Genomic DNA, 21,872 nt, shown 5'->3' on the forward strand with positions numbered 1-21,872 from the left:
TGAAGTGTTCTTATGGATATCTGTATTTGACCCATGTTTAAATAAAACTCATTAAGACAATTGCTAGGAAATGCTAAAGTATATTTATTTTCAAAATGCTGTAGTCAGAATCTGATTCCCTTTTGTCAAGTGTTTGGGTCAAGTACTAACTTCTAGAACCTTAGCATTTTCTGATAATGGTTGTTTTTGTTTTATTGCTATGTTAATAATTGCTTAGCCCAAGGATAGTTTCTCTTTAACCAAGCCACTCATCCTTTAAAAACATGAAAGGAAAACCTGAAATTCTTAATTTCTGCATCATCTCTGCATTAAGAATTCCTTTTGTTTCTGTTATGGAAATTGTCAGGCTTCTTTCTGAAGATCTGTCATCAGGTTTGTTTATTAATAAAATATTCTGTATTTTGAATGCTGTCATTCTGTTTATGACAATTTTAAAAATCTCGTTAGCTCTAGCTTCATTACATAGTTGGAAAGGGCTAGCTGCTGTTTGTTTGTCAGCCTCTTTGTGCAATGATTTTTCTCCCCTCAGTGTGATACCTATTTTTTTTTTTTTTAAATGGCTTTGTAGTGCTGGTGTACGTAACTCACTGCTTGACATGCTGATTGGTGGTGTTTTTCTTCCCTTTTTCATTCATGTTTTGTCCTAAGCATAGACTTCTCAATGTAGGGATTGAGGTTTTATTGGTCTGTGAAACTTCACAGAAAGGCCTGGTCTAGGCCATAAAATCAAAGGCTAATATTGGTTAGAAGTGACTTCTGGAGATCATGAGGCTGTGTCTTCTGCTCAAAGCTGAGCTAATCTCCATGTTAGTGCAAAATGCCCTTGATTAGGGCATGCTGGTTACACCAGCTGCACCAGCTGTCAGCCATTGCCTCAACTTCCAAATACTCAGTATTTTATTTTTAGGGAGGAATATAGTATATCCCTGCAGTTTTTGCTGGTAGATTCATTGTTTTGCTTCCCTTCTGTTAGTGTCCTGGCAAATACTGATCTTTAGCAATTCTAGACAAAAGGTTAAAGTATATAGTATGGCTCTGTTCTTTGGACTTTTCTGGTATGTTTGGTATGTCTTTTACTGGATGTCCATAGTGATCAAACAAAACTTTATGGCAACAGTCAAGAAACAGACTATAAAATGGATGTTAGTGATAGTAAGATGATAAACGTTGAACTGGAAGCTTAAGTTAAAAAAAAAAACAAAAAAAAACACCCTGAAAACGTTAAGCAAAACCACAATTTATTTGTATCTGAGCAAGCAGGTAATCTGTGTTTAAAAAAAAAAAAGTGAATCATGTGGAAATAGAATGAAAACACTTTGTTCAGATGCAGTCTTCAAATTTAACGATCACACTAGAACTTGAGCTTCATTACACATTACAGATAGATATTATGTTCTTCCGTATTTTCTGTAATGCTTTTTCCACTAGGTTTAATAATCAAATTACAATTTTTTTTGTAGGATGGAAGAGCAGCATCTGCTGTTGTAGTTTGTTCTTTTCTGTGTTTCTGTCGTCTCTTCACTACTGCTGAGGCTGCAGTTTATATGTTCAGTATGAAACGCTGTCCTCCTGGCATATGGCCTTCTCATAAAAGGTATGGTATCAGTCTGCTTGTAGTGTACTACTGAAGCAAGTATCTATGCAACTGTTAATAAGTTACTATTCTTAAAGTGTGGTTTTTAGGATAAATTATTTCAGTAGTGTCTGTGTTGGTGCAGCAAAATACTTGGAAAAACACATGACACAAGTCAAGTAGTTCTGAATTTGGTAAGACCTTAATTGTCCATGGTGATTGTTCTTAGCACAGCTGAATTAAATATGATCTGTATTGAAGTGGCGTTAAGAACAAAAATAAGAGTATGCTGTATTTACTGTCTGAAGTATAAAATCTTCCTTGTGTGGAAGGCATCATATTCCATGTTTACTGCCTTACTGCTGTAGATTGTACTGTGTTAGAACACCACGAGTTTGTGGAAAGACTAATGATTCTTCTTCATGTTTGGATAAAAATGCTTTATTATTATTTTTTTTTTTTAAAGGTGTGAAAATAGAGATGGCTTAAAAACATTTGTCAAAGTGTATGAAACATTTCATGTAATAGATCATGTAATGATGAAGCCAGTAGTAAGTAACAGTGGTTGAAAAGGTGTTTCCAAGAAAAAGGATTAGATATAGAAATGTGAGAAGTATGTGCGATTGGTGAAGAGTAAATGACAGGTTATGCTGTTGTAAAGTTTTACTGAGTAACTTATATTAATGAATAATAGAATCACTGAATGTCTTAGATTGGAAGAGCCCTTAAAGCGCACTCAGTTTCAACCCCCTGTCTTGAACAGGGTTGCCACTCACCAGGTCAGACCTTGAATACCTCCAGCAAAGGAGTGTCCACAACCTTGCTGGGCAACCTGTTCCAGTGTCTCACCACTGTCATAGTAAAGAATTTCTTCCTAGTAACTAGTCTAAATCTGCCTTCTTCCAGTTTAAAACTATTTCCTCTTACCCTGTTGCTACTTGCCCTTAAAGAAAGCCTCTCTCCAGCTTTTCTGTAGGCCCCCATCTAGTATTGGAAGGCCTCAGTAAAGTCTCCCTGGAGCCTTTTCCAGGCTGAAGGTCCTCAGCTCTCTCAGCCTGTCGTTGTAGGTGAGGTGCTCCAGCCCTCTGATCATTTTCATGGCCCTCCTCTACAGCCACTCCAGCAGCTTGATGTCCTTCTTGTGTAGGAGGTCCCACAGTTGGTGCGGTACTCCACGTGGGCTCTCACGAGTAGAGGGGCAGAATCACCTCCCTTCACCTGTTGATCATGTTTCTCTTAATACAGTCCAGGATAGGGTTGGCCTTCTAGGTTGCAAGTACACACTGCCAGCTCATGTTGGGTCTTTCATCAATAAACACCCCCAAATCCTTTACTTTGTTATTGGATGATGTAAAAAGATGGTCCCTGCCATGTCTATTATTTCCATTAAATGCTGGAGGGCCTCAGAGAGGTCTCCCTGAAGCCATTCCTTCTCCAGGCTGAAAACAAACAAAGCTACCTCAACCTGTCTTTGCAGGAGAAATGCTGCGGGATGGAGAGCTCTTGTCCTTAAGGAGTTGCCATCTCTTTTCTATTTCTGTGTCCCTAAAGACAGCTTCCCAGATCTCATCCAGGATCTTGACATCTTTTTGCCAGGACAGTATTCCTCAAGATCAGAAACTCAGCTAGGGCATGGCTGTGTTACAGCCTAGACTGTAAAGTGCTGTTAGGAAGCTCAGAGTAGCTAGCTTCAGAACTCTTGTAACTTTAATTCATTTTGTGTAAAATGTAAATTGTTCTTCTACTGGGATACTGTAATGAGGCTTTTGGAGAGAGCGGCTAGTTTGTTTTACAACTGGGTAATTGTTAAGTAATTGTTATCCACGGCAGGGGCTAGAGTTGTCTGTAAAGTAGAACACAGGTACAGATAATTTCTTGCACAGGACAGTATTGAATTTTCTGTGCTGTTTAATATTGTTGTGGTGCAGCCTTTGTGCCTTTGTGCAGAAATTGTGTTTCTGTCCTTATTTAGAAAGACCAGTCAAGGATCATAAATATTTGTCTGTGTTTCTATTTAGTTCTCCTTTTGTGATACTGTATCAGGTTTTGAAAAACTGTTTCCCAGCAGTACTGTTAAATGTTCTCAATGTTTTGTTGTTGTTTTTTACTACTCAGTGGCCAACTGTTAACAAAAGTAACCTGTGTACCCTAGTGTAGGATTTGATTCTTTGGTTTAATGGGTACCTCTTGCTTTTGACAGATACATTGAATACATGTGTGACATGATGGCTGAAGAGCCCATTATTCCTCACAGCAAGCCAATCCTGGTCAGATCCATCGTTATGACTCCAGTTCCTCTTTTCAGCAAGCAGCGTAATGGCTGCAGGCCTTTTTGTGAAGTTTATGTAGGGGATGAGAGAGTAACCACTACCTCCCAAGAGTATGACAAAATGAAGTAAGTACAGGTTATGGAGAACTGTATGTTTTGTTTTCCTGTAGTAAGTTAAGTAGGTCTTTACTATGAGGAGAAATACAGCTTTGGATGTTCCAGGCTTCTGGAAAAGCTCCTGTGTCCCATTTTAGCTGATTCTGAAAGGTAAATCATGTGGTTATTAAAAAAAAAATAAAAATCATGCGGCTATAGTAGAAGCATGGGGGTATCTCCAAAGAATGGGTGAGTGACAGCAAGGTGACATATTGCACTGTGGGCTTTAGGAGGAAGAATGGAACAGGACCCGTCATGTATCGTCCCACAGGGATCAGTCTTCCTATTTTGCATGTAGTTGCTGAGGGGATATACCAGCACTACTGAAACTGAACTTCACAGTGCTGTCATAAAAAACAGGGAGCATCCATCAGCCGTAGGAGCTCTAAGGAAAGTGCTTAATGCCACTAGCTATGGTATAGCTCTTCAGTTGCAGTGCATCACTGCAAGTGCAAATGATGCTAAACAATTCTATGTAACCATCACGGAGGAAAGATGGGAAAATACCCAAGTCCTCCTAAATTTCTGGTAATTTTAAGCCCAGTAAAGAGCTTGAAACTTGAAAAGAGTGAGAATGAAAGTGCTGTGAGGTATTTTCAGCTTCTTTATTCCTACCATTCTTCCTAAGTGAGAATCCTTAGTAGTAGCAGTATTATGACATAGGACAGCTGCAGTTTCTTTGCACCTTTCCTTGGAACAGTCATATTCACAATACCCTGTTTGTCTTGTCCTTTTCTCTAGCTGTGCTCTTGTATTTTCCAGCAGCTTCTTAGAAACACGTCTCTCCTGCTGTGGGCAGCTGCTGTTTGCTAGCTGCTGGCTTTTAGAGCAGGTTTTTTTTTTGTTTGTTTTTTTGTTTGTTGTTTTTTTAGTTTTGGTTTGGTTTTTTTTGTTTTTTTTTTAAGTTACTTAGAGTGAATCCCTTTGACACTTAAGAATTTTATGTGGAATTTGTAGGTTGGTGTTAAAGGTCTTTGAGAAAGCAAACTAAACATAGGGGAATAAGGATTATTTATCTGAATCTAGACTAACAGAGGATATGCTTTTTCCTCAGGGAGTTTAAAATTGAAGATGGGAAAGCAGTAATTCCATTGGGTATAACAGTTCAAGGAGATGTTCTCATTGCCATCTATCATGCCAGGTCAACACTAGGAGGCCGACTACAAGCCAAGGTAATGGCAAATTTAACAGCCTGTGTCAAGGGCTTGTTTTTCCTTTGTTCAGTGTGTGTTGTAGGTGTATTTGGAATCTCAGTACATAACTTCATTTACTCTTTTTTTTGTTGTTGTTCAAATAAGTGTATGGTATGTTCTTGTACTTGAATATATATGTCCTGAATATATATATACATGTATACATACATATATACCTGAATATATATGTCCATTTTCTTCATAGTGCTCTCTGTTGTGATACTGTGATAGTGATATTGTTGTGATATTGATCTATGTTGGTAAGCATTTCTAGAAATCAGATTTACAGTGGTAGTTACTACATTTGTGGGGAGAGCCTGTAGCCATTTTGTAAACTTATCCAATCTCATCCAGAAAGGTGTACAGTAGGACAGAACTTCTTAATACTGTATAAACAAACATTAACACAACCAAAGGAAAAACACTGCTCAGTATGGAAGTGGAGTGCCAGGGACTGTTCCAGTCTTTTTTAGTATAGTATCTACTATTGTACCCTATTCCTAGAGCCAGGTTAAGTTTTATAGCCTATTTTATTACTGGCCTTTGCTTTTCCAGAAATAATGCATGTTTCATTTTTAATACAAAAAAGAAAAAAAAAAAAACTAATTTATTAGAATATCACAGAAAATAACAGCTTGGAAACAAACTCTCTTTGCATTAGTCAAAATGAATCCTAGGCTTCTCTCAGACATTAAACGTGAAGGTCTGTGTAAAAGGTAGAAAGGTGCAGTGGGAAGCTTAAGATAACCTGGAGCACTGTGGGAATTGATCCAGAGGATTTCAGACAGTACTACAGTTGGAAAACACATGGAGCAGACAAATTATTACTGCAATAGAAAAATTTCTCTACATTTTCTTTTAACTTTATGTGTAGGAGTACAAAGTCATTTGCAGAGATTGGTGGTGGGTGAAAAATTCAGCCCAGGTTAGCTTGTTTTAGTTCTGTCTCAGTGTCAGTTTCATGGCTAATAATGTTAATACCTATTTGTTGGGATTTTTTCTGGCAATTATTCACTAATGGAAATATAAGTATTGTCTTGTCTGTTATAACATTTGATACACCAACAGTGTTTGTGATGAGGTTGGTTTGGAGCTTTGATGCAACAGCATTTAGTATGTTCTTTGTTTTACATACAGTAACTTCTTCCCTGAAGCTCTCTGGGTCTGGTCAAATAATCCTGACCGTTGCTCAAATGGGTACAAACTTGCTCAAACGGGCAGGTTGTTCAGGCAGCTTCTGAGTATCTCCAAGGGGAGATTACACAGCCTTTTTGGGCAACTTGTTCCATTGCTCTGGCACCTGCTCAGCAAATAAGTGCTCACTGATGCAGAGGAAAAAGGCACTCTTACAGTGTCCTTCTAAATATGTTACTTCTAAAACTGTATTGAAAGAGCTGTATCTTTGACAAGTATTTCTTGGTTGGTGTATTTCATGTTTACTTTCTTTGAGTATGTTTTTCTGAAAAGTGTAATGGAGGTCATAGCCTTTCAACCTTTACAATGATGTCTACAAATACTGGACAAACTGTGACAATCTGAAGCTAGTGCAGAGTAGAATATACAAGGTGGAAAAATGGACACTAAAGTTACTTCTGAAAATCCTTGGCTTCAGGTTAACTACAGAACATGGTGTCTCTGCATGTGTTTTTATGTAGTTTCCCTGTTATTTGTTTCCAACAGATGGCTTCTATGAAGATGTTTCAGATTCAGTTCCACACAGGTTTTGTACCCCGAAATGCCACCACAGTGAAATTTGCAAAGTAAGTTGACGCCTTTTTTGTGGGGAATTTGGAAGAAGCCTTCTTTCAAACTTAGCCTTCCAAACCAGGAGGTGGGTTTGGAGAGGGAATTAATTACTACTTTTGCAATACAATGAGTTTGGCTTGTGGTAGCAAGGGTACTGGGAGGATGTTTGGACTAGGTGATCTTGTAGATCTTTTCCAACCTTGTGATTCTGTGCTTCTGAGTTCTTTCTTATCTCAAGGAAGCTGAAGGTTTTTTTTCACAATAGAAGTTTTTTCTAAATACTAGCTGTTCAAGATCTACAAAGATCTACAGAAACATGTAAACAAGTACAGCACACTTCTTAGCCTTATACTGAGTGCTTTGAAGTTCTGTTATCTATCCATTAGCCTCATAAATTAATCTGGCCACGTTTTTACAGGTATGATCTGGATGCCTGTGACATTCAAGAAAAATATCCTGATTTATTTCAAGTCAATCTGGAGGTGGAGGTGGAGCCCAGAGATAGGCCTAGCTGTGAGCAGCTGCCATGGGATAACATGAATATAAAGGGACTGAATCCCAAGATCCTTTTCTCCACTCGTGAGGAACAACAGGAAATTTTATCGAAATTTGGTAAGGGATTTCCTAAATATTTAGAGAAACAGAAAGTTGTTAATAACTTAGTGGTTGAGCATGTATTCTAATTAGTTTCTGACATTTCTTTAAATACAATTTCAAAAAGCTTACAGTGTATGAAGGTTTACAATTTATCCTTCAATAATAATCTGTGCTTCCAGTATAAAAAATGCGATAGAGGTTATCATGTAAGTTATTGCAGGTAATGATACTGCAAGAATTCATAGCTCTTGCTTGTTTTAGGGGGTAGTAGGTGGTACAAGTGTGTTGTTCGTTGCTTGGAAAATGATTCTTTCTTATTACAAATTTAAAAGAATGCTTGTGTTTTGCTGTAAGTTTGATTTGTTAATACTGTAGTTTAAAGTAGGGACTTACTGATTTTTGCATTTGAAGTAAGGTTAGTAATGCTATATTCAAGCTTGGAAGATTTGGTCTTCATTCTGCAATAGCAGTCAGGGTCTATATGTCAGATATCAGCAACTACAACCAAGGCTGAGTTTTTCTCTAAGGATCCTAGCTTAAAATCTATCTCTTAGGGAAACCGGAGCTACCAAGGCAGCCAGGTTCAACTGCACAGTATGAAGCAGAAGCATCCCAACTGGATCTGTCCTCAGAAAGTGCCCCAACTGAGACAGAATCCCCGCACAGCAGTGGTACTGATGCAAATAACTTCTTTCATTCTCTGGATTGGAAAGGTACATGTTGATCTCTGAAATTACCACCACTGCTTTCTTATATGCCTTCCAGTGAGCACAGCAGTTGTTCCTTAAGTCCTCTTTTGCAGTGAAGTTCACTGTTTTGTCAGACAAAGAGGAAAACACTATTTGAAGAGTGAACTGTGCATGTTAGCATGTGAAAAACCAATATCTTTTGGGCAAATGCTAGACATGTAGGTTTTTTGTTTGGTTGGTTGGTTTTTTTTGTGTTGTGCATTACTTAAGTGCTGACCTACATTTTTCTTTCTGTGTAAGAATTTTAACCTTAAAGGTCTGCGAGGAACCATTTATATTCCCACAGCTTCCGTTTAGGCTGTTTGAGAAGCACAAGAAACAAAGACTAGACAGTGGTGTTCAGATAAGCAGGTATAGACTGAGGAAGTGCAACTCTGTAGTGCATATGTAAGTCCATTTTCTGGGCTTTCCACTGCTGGCAAACAGTAACTGCTTGTGTTAACATCAAATGCTGCCAAAGAGTAGAGTAGCGGTTACTGTTCTGAAAGCATGAATAATGACTTACCTTACATAGTGGTAAGCATGTAGTAGAGTTTTTCTCATATATATTTTTTTTAAGTATGCATCACACTTTTCTAGTTCTTTGTAGCTAGAGAGCTCATCTGTTAACTGTTAATCTGAACTAGAAGAATATAAGGTGCTTCTTTCCCTGTCCTGTGCAAAGAGGTGGTACCTGACATTTTTTTCCACCCCTTTGCAAGCACTGTTTACATAAGGATTGATTTCATGTGTTCTTGCCACATAAGTCTGGCAGAAGAATTCTAGTAATCTGGTGCTGTTATTTCATTTTATTCAAGAAGGAAAAAGTCCAGAAAGTGGAGTAGATGATAACTCATCTAAAAATGATCATGTTCAACTGTCTGATGAGAGAGAAGAGAGTGATCCTTCAGATGAGGAGTTCCCTACGTTTCCAGGTGAAGAAAGGGCAGTAACTGTTGATGAGGGAGACTCCGTTACCCCAGAAGGAGAGATGCTTTTTGAAGCTCCACCTACACTATTACAAAAATCTCTCACTGAGGAGAATGTAGATTTACTGGGACTGAATTCTGATACGTCACCAGAACAGAAACAACCTATCTCAGAAATAAACTCGTCAAGTAATGCAGCCTTGTTGAACAATCTTTTTGTGAGTGGCGCATCACAGGTTTCAGAAGAGCCCACTGGAGATCTCCTTGGACAAGGAACAGATTTCTTTTTCAGCGGTCAGTCTCAACATCCAACTGCTACTCAGAAGACTTCAGCAGCAGCTGTGTCTTCAGGTATGTAAATTTAACATTAATATTCTGCTGGTCACCTGATTAAAAACTACTGCCTCCATTGTGCTTAGGAAATGATTACCATATTTGATATGTGCAGTCAAGACGTGTTGATCTATAGCAAAAATCTGACGAAAATTGGTGTTTTTAATACTTGGAGCTGACAGATGCTTTACATTATCCATGTATGTTGTGCTGCTAATATCTTATCGGCTTTAATGTAAACAGAAGAGTATAACTTTTTGAGTTTAAAGCAGATCCACCAGTCTTAAAGATCAATAACTTTCCTGTGCAAATGTTATGTGATAAATCTTTTTCTAGATCCATAATATAAGTAGCTTCTCTTGGTAAGGCATAAATTGTAGAAACCAGCAGCTTTCTTGCACTCTTTGTAGAGTGGTAGCATTAGATGTAATAGAGCTGTTCTGCATAGGTCAAAAGGCTGTGTGGTATTTTTGAATGTTAATCAGATAAGACTGCCAGGCAACTGGAAATCCTGTAGCTTACTGTTCAAGCAAGTATCATAATGCTACTGCTAAAAGCTGCTTTCTTGTTGCTTTTCCTGATGTTGTTAGCAGGTTTGTATCAGGAAGAATAACCTTACACTTACCTAATAATGTTACTCTTACCTAACCTGTATTTAAATCAGTGTTTGTCTTACACAAAGCTTTCTTAAGACACTAGCTTAAGGCTTTGACACTTGATTGAATTTTTGGGAGTAGCAACTTGCAGCCTGAATTTGCTGTATTAGTCACTCAGAGTAGCTATTACAAGATTTAGTTGTGCAGAAGTTTTATGAGATTTCAAATATTTCTTCTTTAGTTTTTTTCTTGAATTGTTATTGTGGTCAGAGAGGAATCAGTTTACCTTTTATTCTTAGGCAGAAGTCTATGAAAGAAGCTTTCTTTATATTAACTCTGAAAACATGGATCAGACATGAGTACCGATAATTTCTCATTCTACAATTGAATTGGTTAAGAAGAGAAGTAACGTTACAGAAGTGAGAGTATTTGACCCCTTGTTTCACCTAGTACATTAAACTTTTATGTGAAACTTTGTGCATATTTGTTGTTGTGTATAAGCACGCTTAGTGAAGCGCATGAGAAGTCAAGCTTTGCTTTTTGAAGTGTTACTGAGTCCCGTAAGACGGTCATTGCTTCAGGATGCTCTGGGACTCTGTGGCAGGATTATTCTTCCTCACTGGTCACTGAGTAAACCTGGCAGGAGTCCCTGGGCTCCTGAGGATTTTGACCCTAGAGGGCAGCAGTAGCAGCAAGAACTTAAGCTGTGATTCCAGCTGACTGTCACATGTTATCCCATGCTGACTATAAATACCGTTCCTGTTAGATTTTTCTTCACTGTGATTGCTAAAGACCTGTTGGAAGCGTTGCTTCTTATTGGCTTTTGTTCTTGCGTTTATGTACTTTCTGCCCTAAAGCTACCAATGCCTTCAAGTCAGAATGGTAGTATGAATGCTTTAATTGACTTCTTTTCAGTAGTTTAATAGTCTGTTCTGTTTATTTTTTTTAGAAATTTGGCATTATATGTAACTTTTTAAACAAATATAACCGCTTATATGCAACTGATCACTTGTATGTAAGTATGTCTTGCATGGAGGAAAGTAATGAAGTGATCGAATGCAGCAGCTTTACTAAGGATTTGTTTGAGAACATAGCATCTCAGCCATGCACAGTAATAACAGCTTTCATGTTGCTGTAGAAGCTGTCAGTGTCTAGTAGCAAAGGTAGAATGGTGACTGTGCAATACAGAAACTCAGTTGGGGCTCCTTTTGTTGCTGGTGTAGTCCTGCTTTCTGTCTTTGCACCTGAAGGAGTAAAGTACTTCTATTTTGTTTTTCCTAAAATTTGTTGTAAGTTCATTTTTTTTCTTCTTTCCTAGCTGATCCTTTTGACCCATTTACAATGTCATCCAGTTCTGAGAATTCAGCACTGTCTGGCCCAGACCTTTTTGGGGACTTCCTTAATCCAAGCACAGCATCTACAGCTAATACATTTCCTTCTACACATAGTTCACTTCCACCTTCTTCCAGCTCAGATTTCCTGAATTTAGGTAAGTGTACTTCCAGTGTTCTGTTCTGCAGGAGTTTCAGCTGCTCTGTGCATGTCTTTTGCTGTAGTCAGGGTGGTTTAGTGTTTTAATAGATCTGCTTATTGTGACCACTAGTTCCATGTTCTTGTAACAGGCATATGTGTACCAAGTTGCAAGGTTTTCCTGTATAATATGACTGTAATATTTATGATGAAAGGGGCTTTCTGGAATTGCTGTCCTTCTGCTGTGTGCTGGATTTTCCTCCAAGAGCTCTTAAAAGTAAGGGTTTTAAGCTCTTGCAAATTATAGCATTCTATCATCTAGATAGCATTTTGAATGTATTCAGATTTCAGTCTTTCTGAAAGCCTTTGAAAAGAACTGAGTGGTTCAAGCAAGCTAGAGTATAGCCAGATTTTAAAATACAAGCTGAAACTAGCTGGAACCTTGACCTGCATGTATCCTGATAATATTTATAGAATACATTATGTAATGCTCTAATCTTGTTTGCTTCCTTTGATTTCTGATGTATTCCTGACGAAGCCTTTTATTCATGTACTTATTCTGAAATCTATTTATCCTTTTTATCCTTAAACAAAAAGCTTTGTAATCTGTTGCTTCTTCCTATATTTCCATCCTATGCCTGTATGTTTGAAGTGTTGTTAAATAGAGAATCTAAGCACGCTCATTCTTTAAAGAAATATGCCATTATAAAAATGATGATATCACAGAGCCAGAGGTGTTAGTTTTTTCATCTTCTTTTGAAAGAAAAGGTCCAAGTACATGGTTACTCTGTGATCTGTTAGCCAGTATTTATCCAAATTAACAAAAACAGAATTTGTAAAACTATTCTTCTATCCATCACTATTAGAAACAAGAGGATAGGAATACAATGAAAGCAGAAGGCTACAGGTTTGAACAGGGGTTTTCAGAAGGATGTAAAGGAGTTGTAAGTGATTAAGATTTGATGGCATTTCAAATAAGAATAGAAAAATAATCCTCTACGATTTTTTCAGTTGTTAGACTTTGGAAACACATAACTCTGTCTCAGATGGCACTGATTTCTAAAGTATCTTCTTAGCTGCTTAGGATTAACTTTCTTTCATTTACAGAAGATACTCCGATAAGAGACTGTGGTTAGCCTTGGCTGCCTGCCAGGTGTGCTCTTGTTCCCCCTCATCCACAAAACAGTGGGAGAAAAGAAGGTGAAAAAAATTCAGTGATTGAGATAAAGGAAGATCACTTACCAGTTACTGGTACAGGCAAAACTGACTCAATTTGGGAAAGATCAGTTTATTATTAATTAAAAATACAGTTAAATAGTGGGAAACAAAGACCTTTCCCTTGCCTTACTTCTTTGTGGTCTAAAGTTCACTCCTCTACTCTGGCACTTCAGCCTCCTTTTCCCCACAGCAACAGAGAGGGATGGAAACTACTCTAATGCTGCTTCTACCTCACACAGTTACCCTGCATGGGCCCCTTCTTCTTACAGCATATGGTTCTTAGAGAACACAATCCTTCAAGGATTGTTCTAGCATATGTCCTTTCCATGCACTGCAGCTCTTCACAAACTGCTCCATCATGAGAGCTTTCCACACAGTACTGTCCTTCATGAGCACACTGCTCCAGCAGTATACAGTGCTTCCACAGCCCTTCTGCACCACTGTGGGTTCTGTTCCATGGGCTGCAGCGCTGGCCTGGGGCTGCTCCTGTGGTGGTTCTCCTTGGGCTTTACCTCATCCAGGCCCTGTCTGCAGCTGCTCCAAGGCCACCTCCACAAGCTGCATGTGGAGATCTGCTCTAATGTCATCCTATGTAGGCTGCAGGGCCTACAGAACTTTTATCACTGTGGTGCCAGGACACAACTGCGTACTGAGGTGGGTCTGTCTAGTACAGGGAAACATCCAGCTGCTTCTCAGAGAGGAAAGCCCTTGTGACAAAACCTTGCCATGCAAACAAAATACAGACATTAAAGTGTGTGCTGTCAGGAATGACAGGACAGGATATAACTGTTCTTCAGAACTGCATTGCTGTGCTCTTAATGAAGTTGTATTTAGGAACAGTGGTATCACATTGCTCTGTCCTGACACTGAGAGCGTTTTCTTCATAGAGCTTGTATGCAGTTTTGGGTTGCCCTTCCTAAAAGAATACATGTAGTTGGCTCTAGGTCTGTTGTAGTCTTGAGTTTTAGCTACAGAAGAATTGGATAAAAAAACACAGGATTTTCTTGGCTTTGGTAAAGGCTTTCTCTTTTAAGTAAAAGACTAGCAATGCAAATACTGTCTCTACCATAAATTTAGGAGTTATACTGCTTTTGTGATTGATTCTGCCAAGAAAACCCCTCTTACAAAGTGTTCATTCCTATGAAGAAAGCAATAGATGCATGTTTTAGTTGTATGGTTGTCACTTCTGACTGCGTGGTCACAGTTGCTTGTAGTTACCAAACATGATAATTTCTTTTAACTGTTAAAAGATTTGATCAACACTGATCTGTGAAATACAGTATCTACTATATTTCACTTCAGAAGCAGTCTATTCTGGAGACTGTCTGGTTGACCTGCTCAAAACACAGCTAAGTAGAGCAAGCTGCCCAGAACTGTGTTCTTTCTGATTTATGTTTTTTAATCTCCAAGGTTGCTGACTCCACAGCCCGTCTGTGCATCTCATGCCTGTGTGTGACTACTTTTACATGAAAGAGAGCACTGTTTAAATTGAGCTTTGTTTTTCAGTCTGTGCCCATTTGCCTCTTGGCCTTTCAGTTGGGCAGTGCTGTGATGAATCTGTCTTTTTCTTCTGAAACCCCTCACCCCTAATCTTTTTATGATTAAGTGATGCCAGTACAACCAGCCATTCTTCAGAGATAGGTCCTCAAAGCCCTAACCGGCAAAACCCTCTTTTATACAAAATTTAAGGTGAAAAAATACACAAGTGGTAATTTCTGCACTCTTAATATTAATCTGTGGACCAAAGGAGACCATCAATGTGTTTTGCTATCTGTAATGCGTATTCGCATTCCACAAACATACTTGTGCAAGTATGGAAGGAAGAAAATATTTTGAGTTATCCACCTTCTATGCTAAATGTTTTATGTTTTGTTTTTCTAACTTTGGTGATAATTTTTATCCTGCCAAATGCATTAGCCTGTCCACTATTTTAATGTAGTCTCTAGAGGATTCTGTCAACATATGCAAAATATGCTAAAAATGCTCTCATTTTCAGTTTACTGTTATACATTTACAAATATTTTTGAGTTACTGAAACTGTTGCTATGCAGGCTTTCAAAACTCATATACGTTAAGAAATTGTGGTAGAATTTAATTTTCTTTAAGTTTACCTTTCAAATGACAGCCCTTCTGTGTTTTAAGCTGAAAATGAGTATGTGTTTGAGCACTTAACACTCTACCCAGTCATGGGTACAGTCACAGGTATTAATTTTAACAAGAAAATGAGGAACCCTAATAGTTGTTGCTTTTAATATGAATGAGGAAATAATTGCTAGTTAGCATTGGAAAAGAAACTGCAAAGAAGTGTGTTCACTTAAATGACAGGCCTGGAAAAACTGTGTGAAGAGAGTAGAGAAGGTACAGATGCTGGTTGGTGAAGTGAGAGAACTAAACACATTAGAAATAGATCAGTAATATCACTGCTGGATATGGTGAATCTCCTTGGAGTAGTTGTAGTTGTCTAGAATTATAGATCAGTGGATAAGCTTTATTTGGTAGTAAACAGTTACTGAATTTCTATAGTTATCAGGAGAAAAACTACTCCAGACTGAACAATCCCAGTCCCTCAACCTCTCCCCATGAGGCCTGTGCTCCATACCCCTCACAGCTTTGTTGCCCTTCTCTGGACACACTCCAGCATATTGATGTCTGTTTGCAGTGAGGAGACCAAAACTGAGTATGTCACTTGAGGTGCAGCCTCCCTGGTGCTGAGTACAGAGGGACAATCACTTCCCCACTCCTGCTGGCTGCTGCACTAATTCTGATACTTTCAAAAGAATATATGGTCAGTTAAGGTGTTCTGTCCCATAATATAAAAAAAATATTGATCAGTTGCTACTAAAAACATCAGTGTGTCAAAAGGAAATGGGATTTTCTGTGTAAATCTTTTTTCACTTGACAGAGAAGGTAGGGTATGAGATGGCTGTTCACTTAAATTTAAGAGCAGGTTATCAGTTCTTGAGTGGCCACACTTATGGAACCAAGCTATTTTCAATAGAATGATGAGTATCCATTTTTCCTTTGTAGGTATTTGTTCAGTGAGCATTTCTGAGAACTGAATTGGTTTGCTTGGATACAAAAGTAGGTTGCTTATAATGGAAGTCTGACTCCTGTGAGTATGAGCTGGTCAGATGAAAGAAAATAAATAAAGCAGGGATGGAAAGTAATCAAAAGAAACCTACGTGATCAGTGTGGCTTTCTCCAGAAGTTTCTGTGGTGATTGTGATCTTAGTCAGGCTCTAAGCAAAGCTTAAATGTGCAAGATATAAGCAAGGCCCATGGTTCATACGAAATCCTGTTGTCAGAGATTAAGGGATTTCCTGTGTAGACAAGTTAAATAAAGAAAACCTAATGTATTGTTGAGTAGTTTATAATAAAAGGTAGATCTCTTATTTTGGGAAGCTGAAAAGTGTGATCTGATTACTACCTTAGCACAGTTTGAGCTGTGTAAGTAACAGCTATGCTGTGACCTACAGTGGCTACTGCTGTATGACAAAGGATTTCAAAGATACTTCTTAGAGAATAACGTGAGGGAACCAGTCTCCTGTGGATTTGCTTTCTCTGCTCCGAAGTACTTAAGCTTTTGTTGCATTTAACTGCACAGCATATTTTACTCTTTGTGCTGATCCTTTATATTGATGGATTTGTACAAATTCTAGTGTGTTAGGCTACAAAAATAAGGGATTCAGTGTGTGGTCTGGTCATATCCCTTCAAGATAGCTTTATCACAGAACAATGTCATTCAGTAAGTGGCTGAAAGCTTTTTCATCTCCATGTGAAAAATATCTAAATGTAGAGGTCATAAGCCAAAACTGTCTCTAGCTTAAAAATCAAGGGTAGTTAATAATTTCAGACCCATTTAGTGTCTGGGAATGGCATGTAGTATGTAGGATGTCTGAACTGATGAACAGACAATTAGATACTTGAACTTTTTTAGCCCATTGTGTAGCGAATAGCTGGCATTCTGAGTACTGAGAGGTGAATATTGTTTCTCTGTTGGTTCTAGAGGCAGATGATTTTTAATTCTAGGGAGGGCAGAAAATTTTGCTGTCCCTTCAGTAGACTTTCACAGCTATGTCGTGTCTTTTGTTCTAATGTCTCTTACATGCAGCTGCAAAGGGCTTTGATGGAGGCTGTCAGCAGATACTTCTTGCGGAGCATCTGGTGTGCTCTTTATACATCTGGAAGGTCAAAGTGTTACCTTCTAGTTGAATTAGACAGTGAATTGTAGTGGTGAAAGTGCTACTTAACAAGCTTCCAATTATTTTCTCAAATAAGGTCAACTAGCTTGTCTGATTTGATATCAATATTTAGGACGTAATGTTGAGAAGCTGAGAGAAGTAGAAAAGCCATAAAATAGTAGTCAAACATCTGAAGTATCTAAATGTTCTTACTTGGGTGAGAAAGTCTGTGTTAATGTTCTAAACTGTAGGTAATTGTTTTACATAAATACCACTTCTTGCTGTAACACTGACTGTTGATGTAGAAGTAAAATCAATATCTAAGCTGCATTACTGTGGCTGTCTACAAGGTGTACTTCAAAAGGATGTGTGTTCAGCTTCAAATACTCTTTATGGTTCACTTTGCATTTTGTGAGAGAAAGGGAGTGATCACTTGCAAGGGCAAGCATGGCAGTTACAAACCTGTGTTGAAGGGTAACTTTTTCCAAGTTAATGATATCACCATTGCTTACAACACAAGTGTTCTGTTTTCAGCTGATGTGGTGTTTAGCTTTGCACATAGAAAAGTGTATTTATTCACTGAACTAGTGATTCTCCTACTCTTTCTTTGGAAGAGGACAATTGCTGTATCCTGACGATTAATTCAATGCATTCATGAATATACAGACCACTTAGTTGGCTTTTTTTTTTTGAGGAGGGGAGCTTGCTTTGTCCTGTGAGGCATGGTGTAAGCAGATCCACAAATTGCAGTGGTCTGGCTCCACCTGTGTTACACATAGATCGTTCAGTAAACAGAACATTGTTTCACAAGGCATTGCTGTTTTTTGGTTACCTACTGTGTTGATAGAAACAAGAGTGTGCTCTGAAGCCATCCCACACACCTGTGCTGTTAAACTCATAGCATTGCCTCAAATGAAGTTCTTTATGAAGTTGGTGGGATGTTTGAATTTCAAATTAAGTAATTCAGTTGCAAAACACTCCTTGGTCCTGTTTAAGAACACATGATTTGTTATGGGGAAATTTTAAGCTAGCTTTATAGTTGATCAGCTGAATGTGTGTTAAGCTCTGTTGCTATCAGCAAAGTATTCATTTTTGTGGCAGCTTTCTTAAAAGAATAAAAATAGATATTTTTTTTCTACAGGAAATTTGACACCAGAGCCACCTAAAATATCGTCCTCTACGAGCCATCCAGATCTCTTAGGTGGATGGGATTCTTGGGCAGATTCTTCAGCAGCCAGCAGTGTAGCATCACCACAATTGAAGTCTCTTTTTGAAGGTAGAATGACTTAAATTATTCCCTCTAATGGAAGAAGGATCACTCCAAACTTAATCACTTTAGCAAGTGGAAATGCCAAACATGTCTGCACACCTTTTGGTTTGTTTCTTGGAGAAAGAAGTCTTTGCCTTTGTGCTTGAAGCCTCTCTTTAAGTAGGGGCACTTCGGGTTTTCAGAGTTCAAAGGCGTAGAAACCAAATAGCTTCAGTTGTCTGTAGCAGTGGTCATTCCTCTCATGAGAGGAGATTTCATCAGATTTCTGAGGTGTACATGAGGAGCTGATGAAATAGTACTTCTATTCATTTTCTCACATCCCAAATACTCTTAATTAAATTATGCATTTTCATACTATACAGGTCAAGTTTTTACCACAGGGAGCCAGTCCAGTGTGTCTTCAGGTTCATCTTTCAGCCAGGCTAAATCTCAGAACTTTGATCCTTTTGCTGATCTTGCCAGTCTTGGATCTAGTCTTCCAGGTAAGATCTTACTTTTGTAAGTCTGAACTTAATGTTTCTCTTGTTCCTGATTTGCTTCTTGTTTCAATAAGTGTAACTGGCAGCTTGTGTGAAGATAGCTTATATAAGGTTTCCTTTTGAGTGGTAACAACAAGCTTTATGCAGTTGCTGAGAGCAGATAGGTAATAGGAAAAGAGGGAGCCTTTACAGTGATGGCGTGAAACTTATAGAATTCAGGACGTAACTACAGCTGTGATTTAGAAAAAGTATGCAGCTTGCTTGTGAGAACTAGTTGAGAAAGTAGCAGAAACCATGTGTCCCTGATTCAGTAACTGATCACGGGGTTTTTTTGACATTGTGGTTAATGTGCTGTGAAGGATATAAATTGGAAAGCTGAATTAAATTCCTTTTATTTTGGTCCTAACTGAGAAAAAAAGAACGGTCAGTTTAGTACTTCTGTTTGAATTCAGTAGGCTGTCATAGCTCTGCTGCTTATATCTGTCATGTTTGGGCCTGACTTGTGATTATCCTAAGCACCTCTACACAATTCCATCAACATTATAAACACCTGGCAGTTTGCAGTTGTGTACAAGATGGAGCACATCACAGAGTACTACCTGTCCTAGGATGCTGTATTCATAAACTCATGAATTAGCCCAGGGATATTCATGAGCAGCAGAAAAAGTGAAGGCAATAAAAAGAGCTGAAGTCCTTGGTTTTCAGTATCACACTGCCACTGCTAATGGGCAATTGATGGCTGCTTAATGTGGCTAGCTGCCAAGAATCCAAGAAATAGTTTGGTACAGGCTGTAGTAGTTGCTGAGTTGCAGAAATGTGCTTTTTGTTGATTCCAAGGTGACAGACTTCTGTTGCTGTGGCTGATAGTATTGCATATTAAGTAAGCTCTTGGTGAAATCACCTTATTGAAGTACAAGGTAATGTACAGTATTTGGCTGTTCTACTGCCTTGCAAAACTCTAATCTTGAAGCATTATCCTTAAGGCTGCTCTACATTAAATGGTTTGCAGGAGTATTCTGGTTCAGCAATTTCAAATAAATACGAACTTGCTATCAGGGTGGATAGTGTGAGTAAAACATTCTTCTTATGCTTGACTTGAAGATATGATGCACAGTGAACTATTGGAGAAAACTGTGCAGATATTAGAGTTAGTTCATTAGCCTTTCAGATGGTTTTCAATAGGATGAATGACTACATGCAAAGATGACCAGATGTAGCAGGGCTAGTTGATCTTAAGCTTGAAATGAGTTTTTGAGCAGGCATAATGCCTGCAGTTTGGACTCTTTGTCTTTTTATAGGAGTTTTTGGACTTGCAAGTAATTATTCTGTAAGAGTTGTTATGCAAGTGAACACTCCACAATTGGTAGTACTGTATAAAAAAAAAAAAAAAAAAAGCAGTAGCTAAGGGTGATTATACTTAATAGTAAGTCATGAGTAGTGATCTGTGATAACTGGTCTTAACACACTCTATTTCTGGTAATGATCTTCCTTCAGAGAGTTGGAATGTGCCATTAAAAAGTTTTTCTGAGAGCCAGATGTTGGCCGTTGGCTTGTAGTATAGGAAGAATTGGTTGGCCTTGAAGAAATAACATGGAATAACATGGAATGCTTTGAAAGAGCAGTAGAATGAGATTACTTTTTAGTGTGTGAGGTCATGAGCTTTGATAGTTGCAGGGCTTGTTTTCTGTAAATTTCACAAGGTAAAGTGACTGAAGATTGGAGTGATTCAAAGCAGTTCTGCTTGTTCTGGAGGGAATTTTGTCAGGTAATGTATTACTGTAATAGGTTTTACCAGTTGAACTATCCAGAGCTATAGGATGGTATTTCTTATTTGGCTCTGGGGAGACATTGTTTCTTTGAGCTGTTCCTTGTAGATGTTAGTCACTGTAGTGTATTATCAGGAAGAGGGGAGGTGTGGGGAATCATTGGGAAGATAAGTTTACACTGCTCTGTTCAGGCAGAGAAACTTGGGTGTTTTTTCTGAATTTTTAGGGTAAATAAAGGGGGAAAAGGATAGAAACAAGAACAAGTGAATTTAAACTGGCCTGGGATTGGTTTGAGCTGAAAGTTCAGTTCTAGTCAGCAGCACCCAGTTAAGAAGACAAGTAGAGATGGAAATAATTTGCCTTCTTCCAGCAAATGGACTGGATTGTAAGTTTGCCATTCAGTACTGAGTGATCAAAGAAAGCTTTTCATCTTTCAATTGCTAGTATTTTGTTCGTATTGAACTTCATCACTGGCTTTCTGTTATGAATGTATTTGACCACTGATCTGGAATTTGTCTTGTAATTTTTAGGAAATTGTTCAGAGGTAGAAATTGCTTTCTGCTTTGGAGTACCATAAGTGTGAATGTGGAATGTTTCCCTTACAGGAAAATCTAGATGTGTCTAAATTCTGCAGTCATACTATTTTTTTCCTCCCTCTTGTGGGTGTCTGCCAGGAAGTTTTATGCTGCACCATATAAAAAAAAAATGAATTTCCTGAAATCTTTCTGAAGTCAGTCAAGAGCAATCTAATGGTAGCTTGGTTGAGAATGTATCTAGAATTCATTCTCATCAGTTAGACAAAAAGCTAAATAATGAATTTAAAAGGTTGGAGCTTTTTATTCAGCTTAGTTTATAATGAGTATTGTAGACAGGAAAAGAGGTCTTGGGTGTTCTTCCCAAAGTGTGTAGCTGATGAAGCTGCTAAGCAGCTGTCTCTATACCAGCTAAAAGAAGGGAAATGGAATCCTAAAAAATCAGGTCAGTATTAGGTTGATAAGACATGGGCTTATAGTTTACAGATGGTTCATTACATTGTCTTGTACAGGATTCAGGGGTTTTTCATGTTCTGTGTAGCACTTGTTGGTAATGCTACTGTGATATAAACATATCTTAAGCAGTTGTGTGAGAGACCAGTAAGGAGGCTTTGAAAGCATTCATTTGAAAGTATCTGCAATATATTACAACTTCTTGATAGATGTAAAAACAATTAGTTTTCAGTGTCTGTTATAATAGGATCACAGAATGGCCTGGGCTGTAAAGGACTTCAAAGATTATCTTGTTTCAACCCCCCTGCTATGTGCAGGGTCATCAACCACCAGACCAGGCTGCCCAGAGCCACATCCAGCCTGGCCTTGAAAGCCTCCAGGG

The 21,872-nt window shown here is 38.3% G+C and overlaps 1 protein-coding gene across 1 annotated transcript in view; it reads left to right on the top strand.

The window, feature by feature from the left end:
• Positions 1 to 21,872, top strand: part of GAK (cyclin G associated kinase) — a 70,169-nt gene that overhangs the window by 38,320 nt on the left and 9,977 nt on the right. The window contains exons 16-25 of the mRNA XM_072358834.1: positions 1,461 to 1,594; positions 3,774 to 3,968; positions 5,053 to 5,170; positions 6,872 to 6,951; positions 7,356 to 7,549; positions 8,089 to 8,247; positions 9,081 to 9,542; positions 11,439 to 11,609; positions 18,131 to 18,265; positions 18,622 to 18,741. Of these exons, the coding sequence (XP_072214935.1) occupies positions 1,461 to 1,594; positions 3,774 to 3,968; positions 5,053 to 5,170; positions 6,872 to 6,951; positions 7,356 to 7,549; positions 8,089 to 8,247; positions 9,081 to 9,542; positions 11,439 to 11,609; positions 18,131 to 18,265; positions 18,622 to 18,741 (1,768 nt within the window). The remainder of the gene's footprint in view (positions 1 to 1,460; positions 1,595 to 3,773; positions 3,969 to 5,052; positions 5,171 to 6,871; positions 6,952 to 7,355; positions 7,550 to 8,088; positions 8,248 to 9,080; positions 9,543 to 11,438; positions 11,610 to 18,130; positions 18,266 to 18,621; positions 18,742 to 21,872) is intronic.

The sequence above is a fragment of the Excalfactoria chinensis genome, chromosome Z (genome assembly GCF_039878825.1).
Source record: "Excalfactoria chinensis isolate bCotChi1 chromosome Z, bCotChi1.hap2, whole genome shotgun sequence".
NCBI classification, from domain to species: domain Eukaryota; kingdom Metazoa; phylum Chordata; class Aves; order Galliformes; family Phasianidae; genus Excalfactoria; species Excalfactoria chinensis.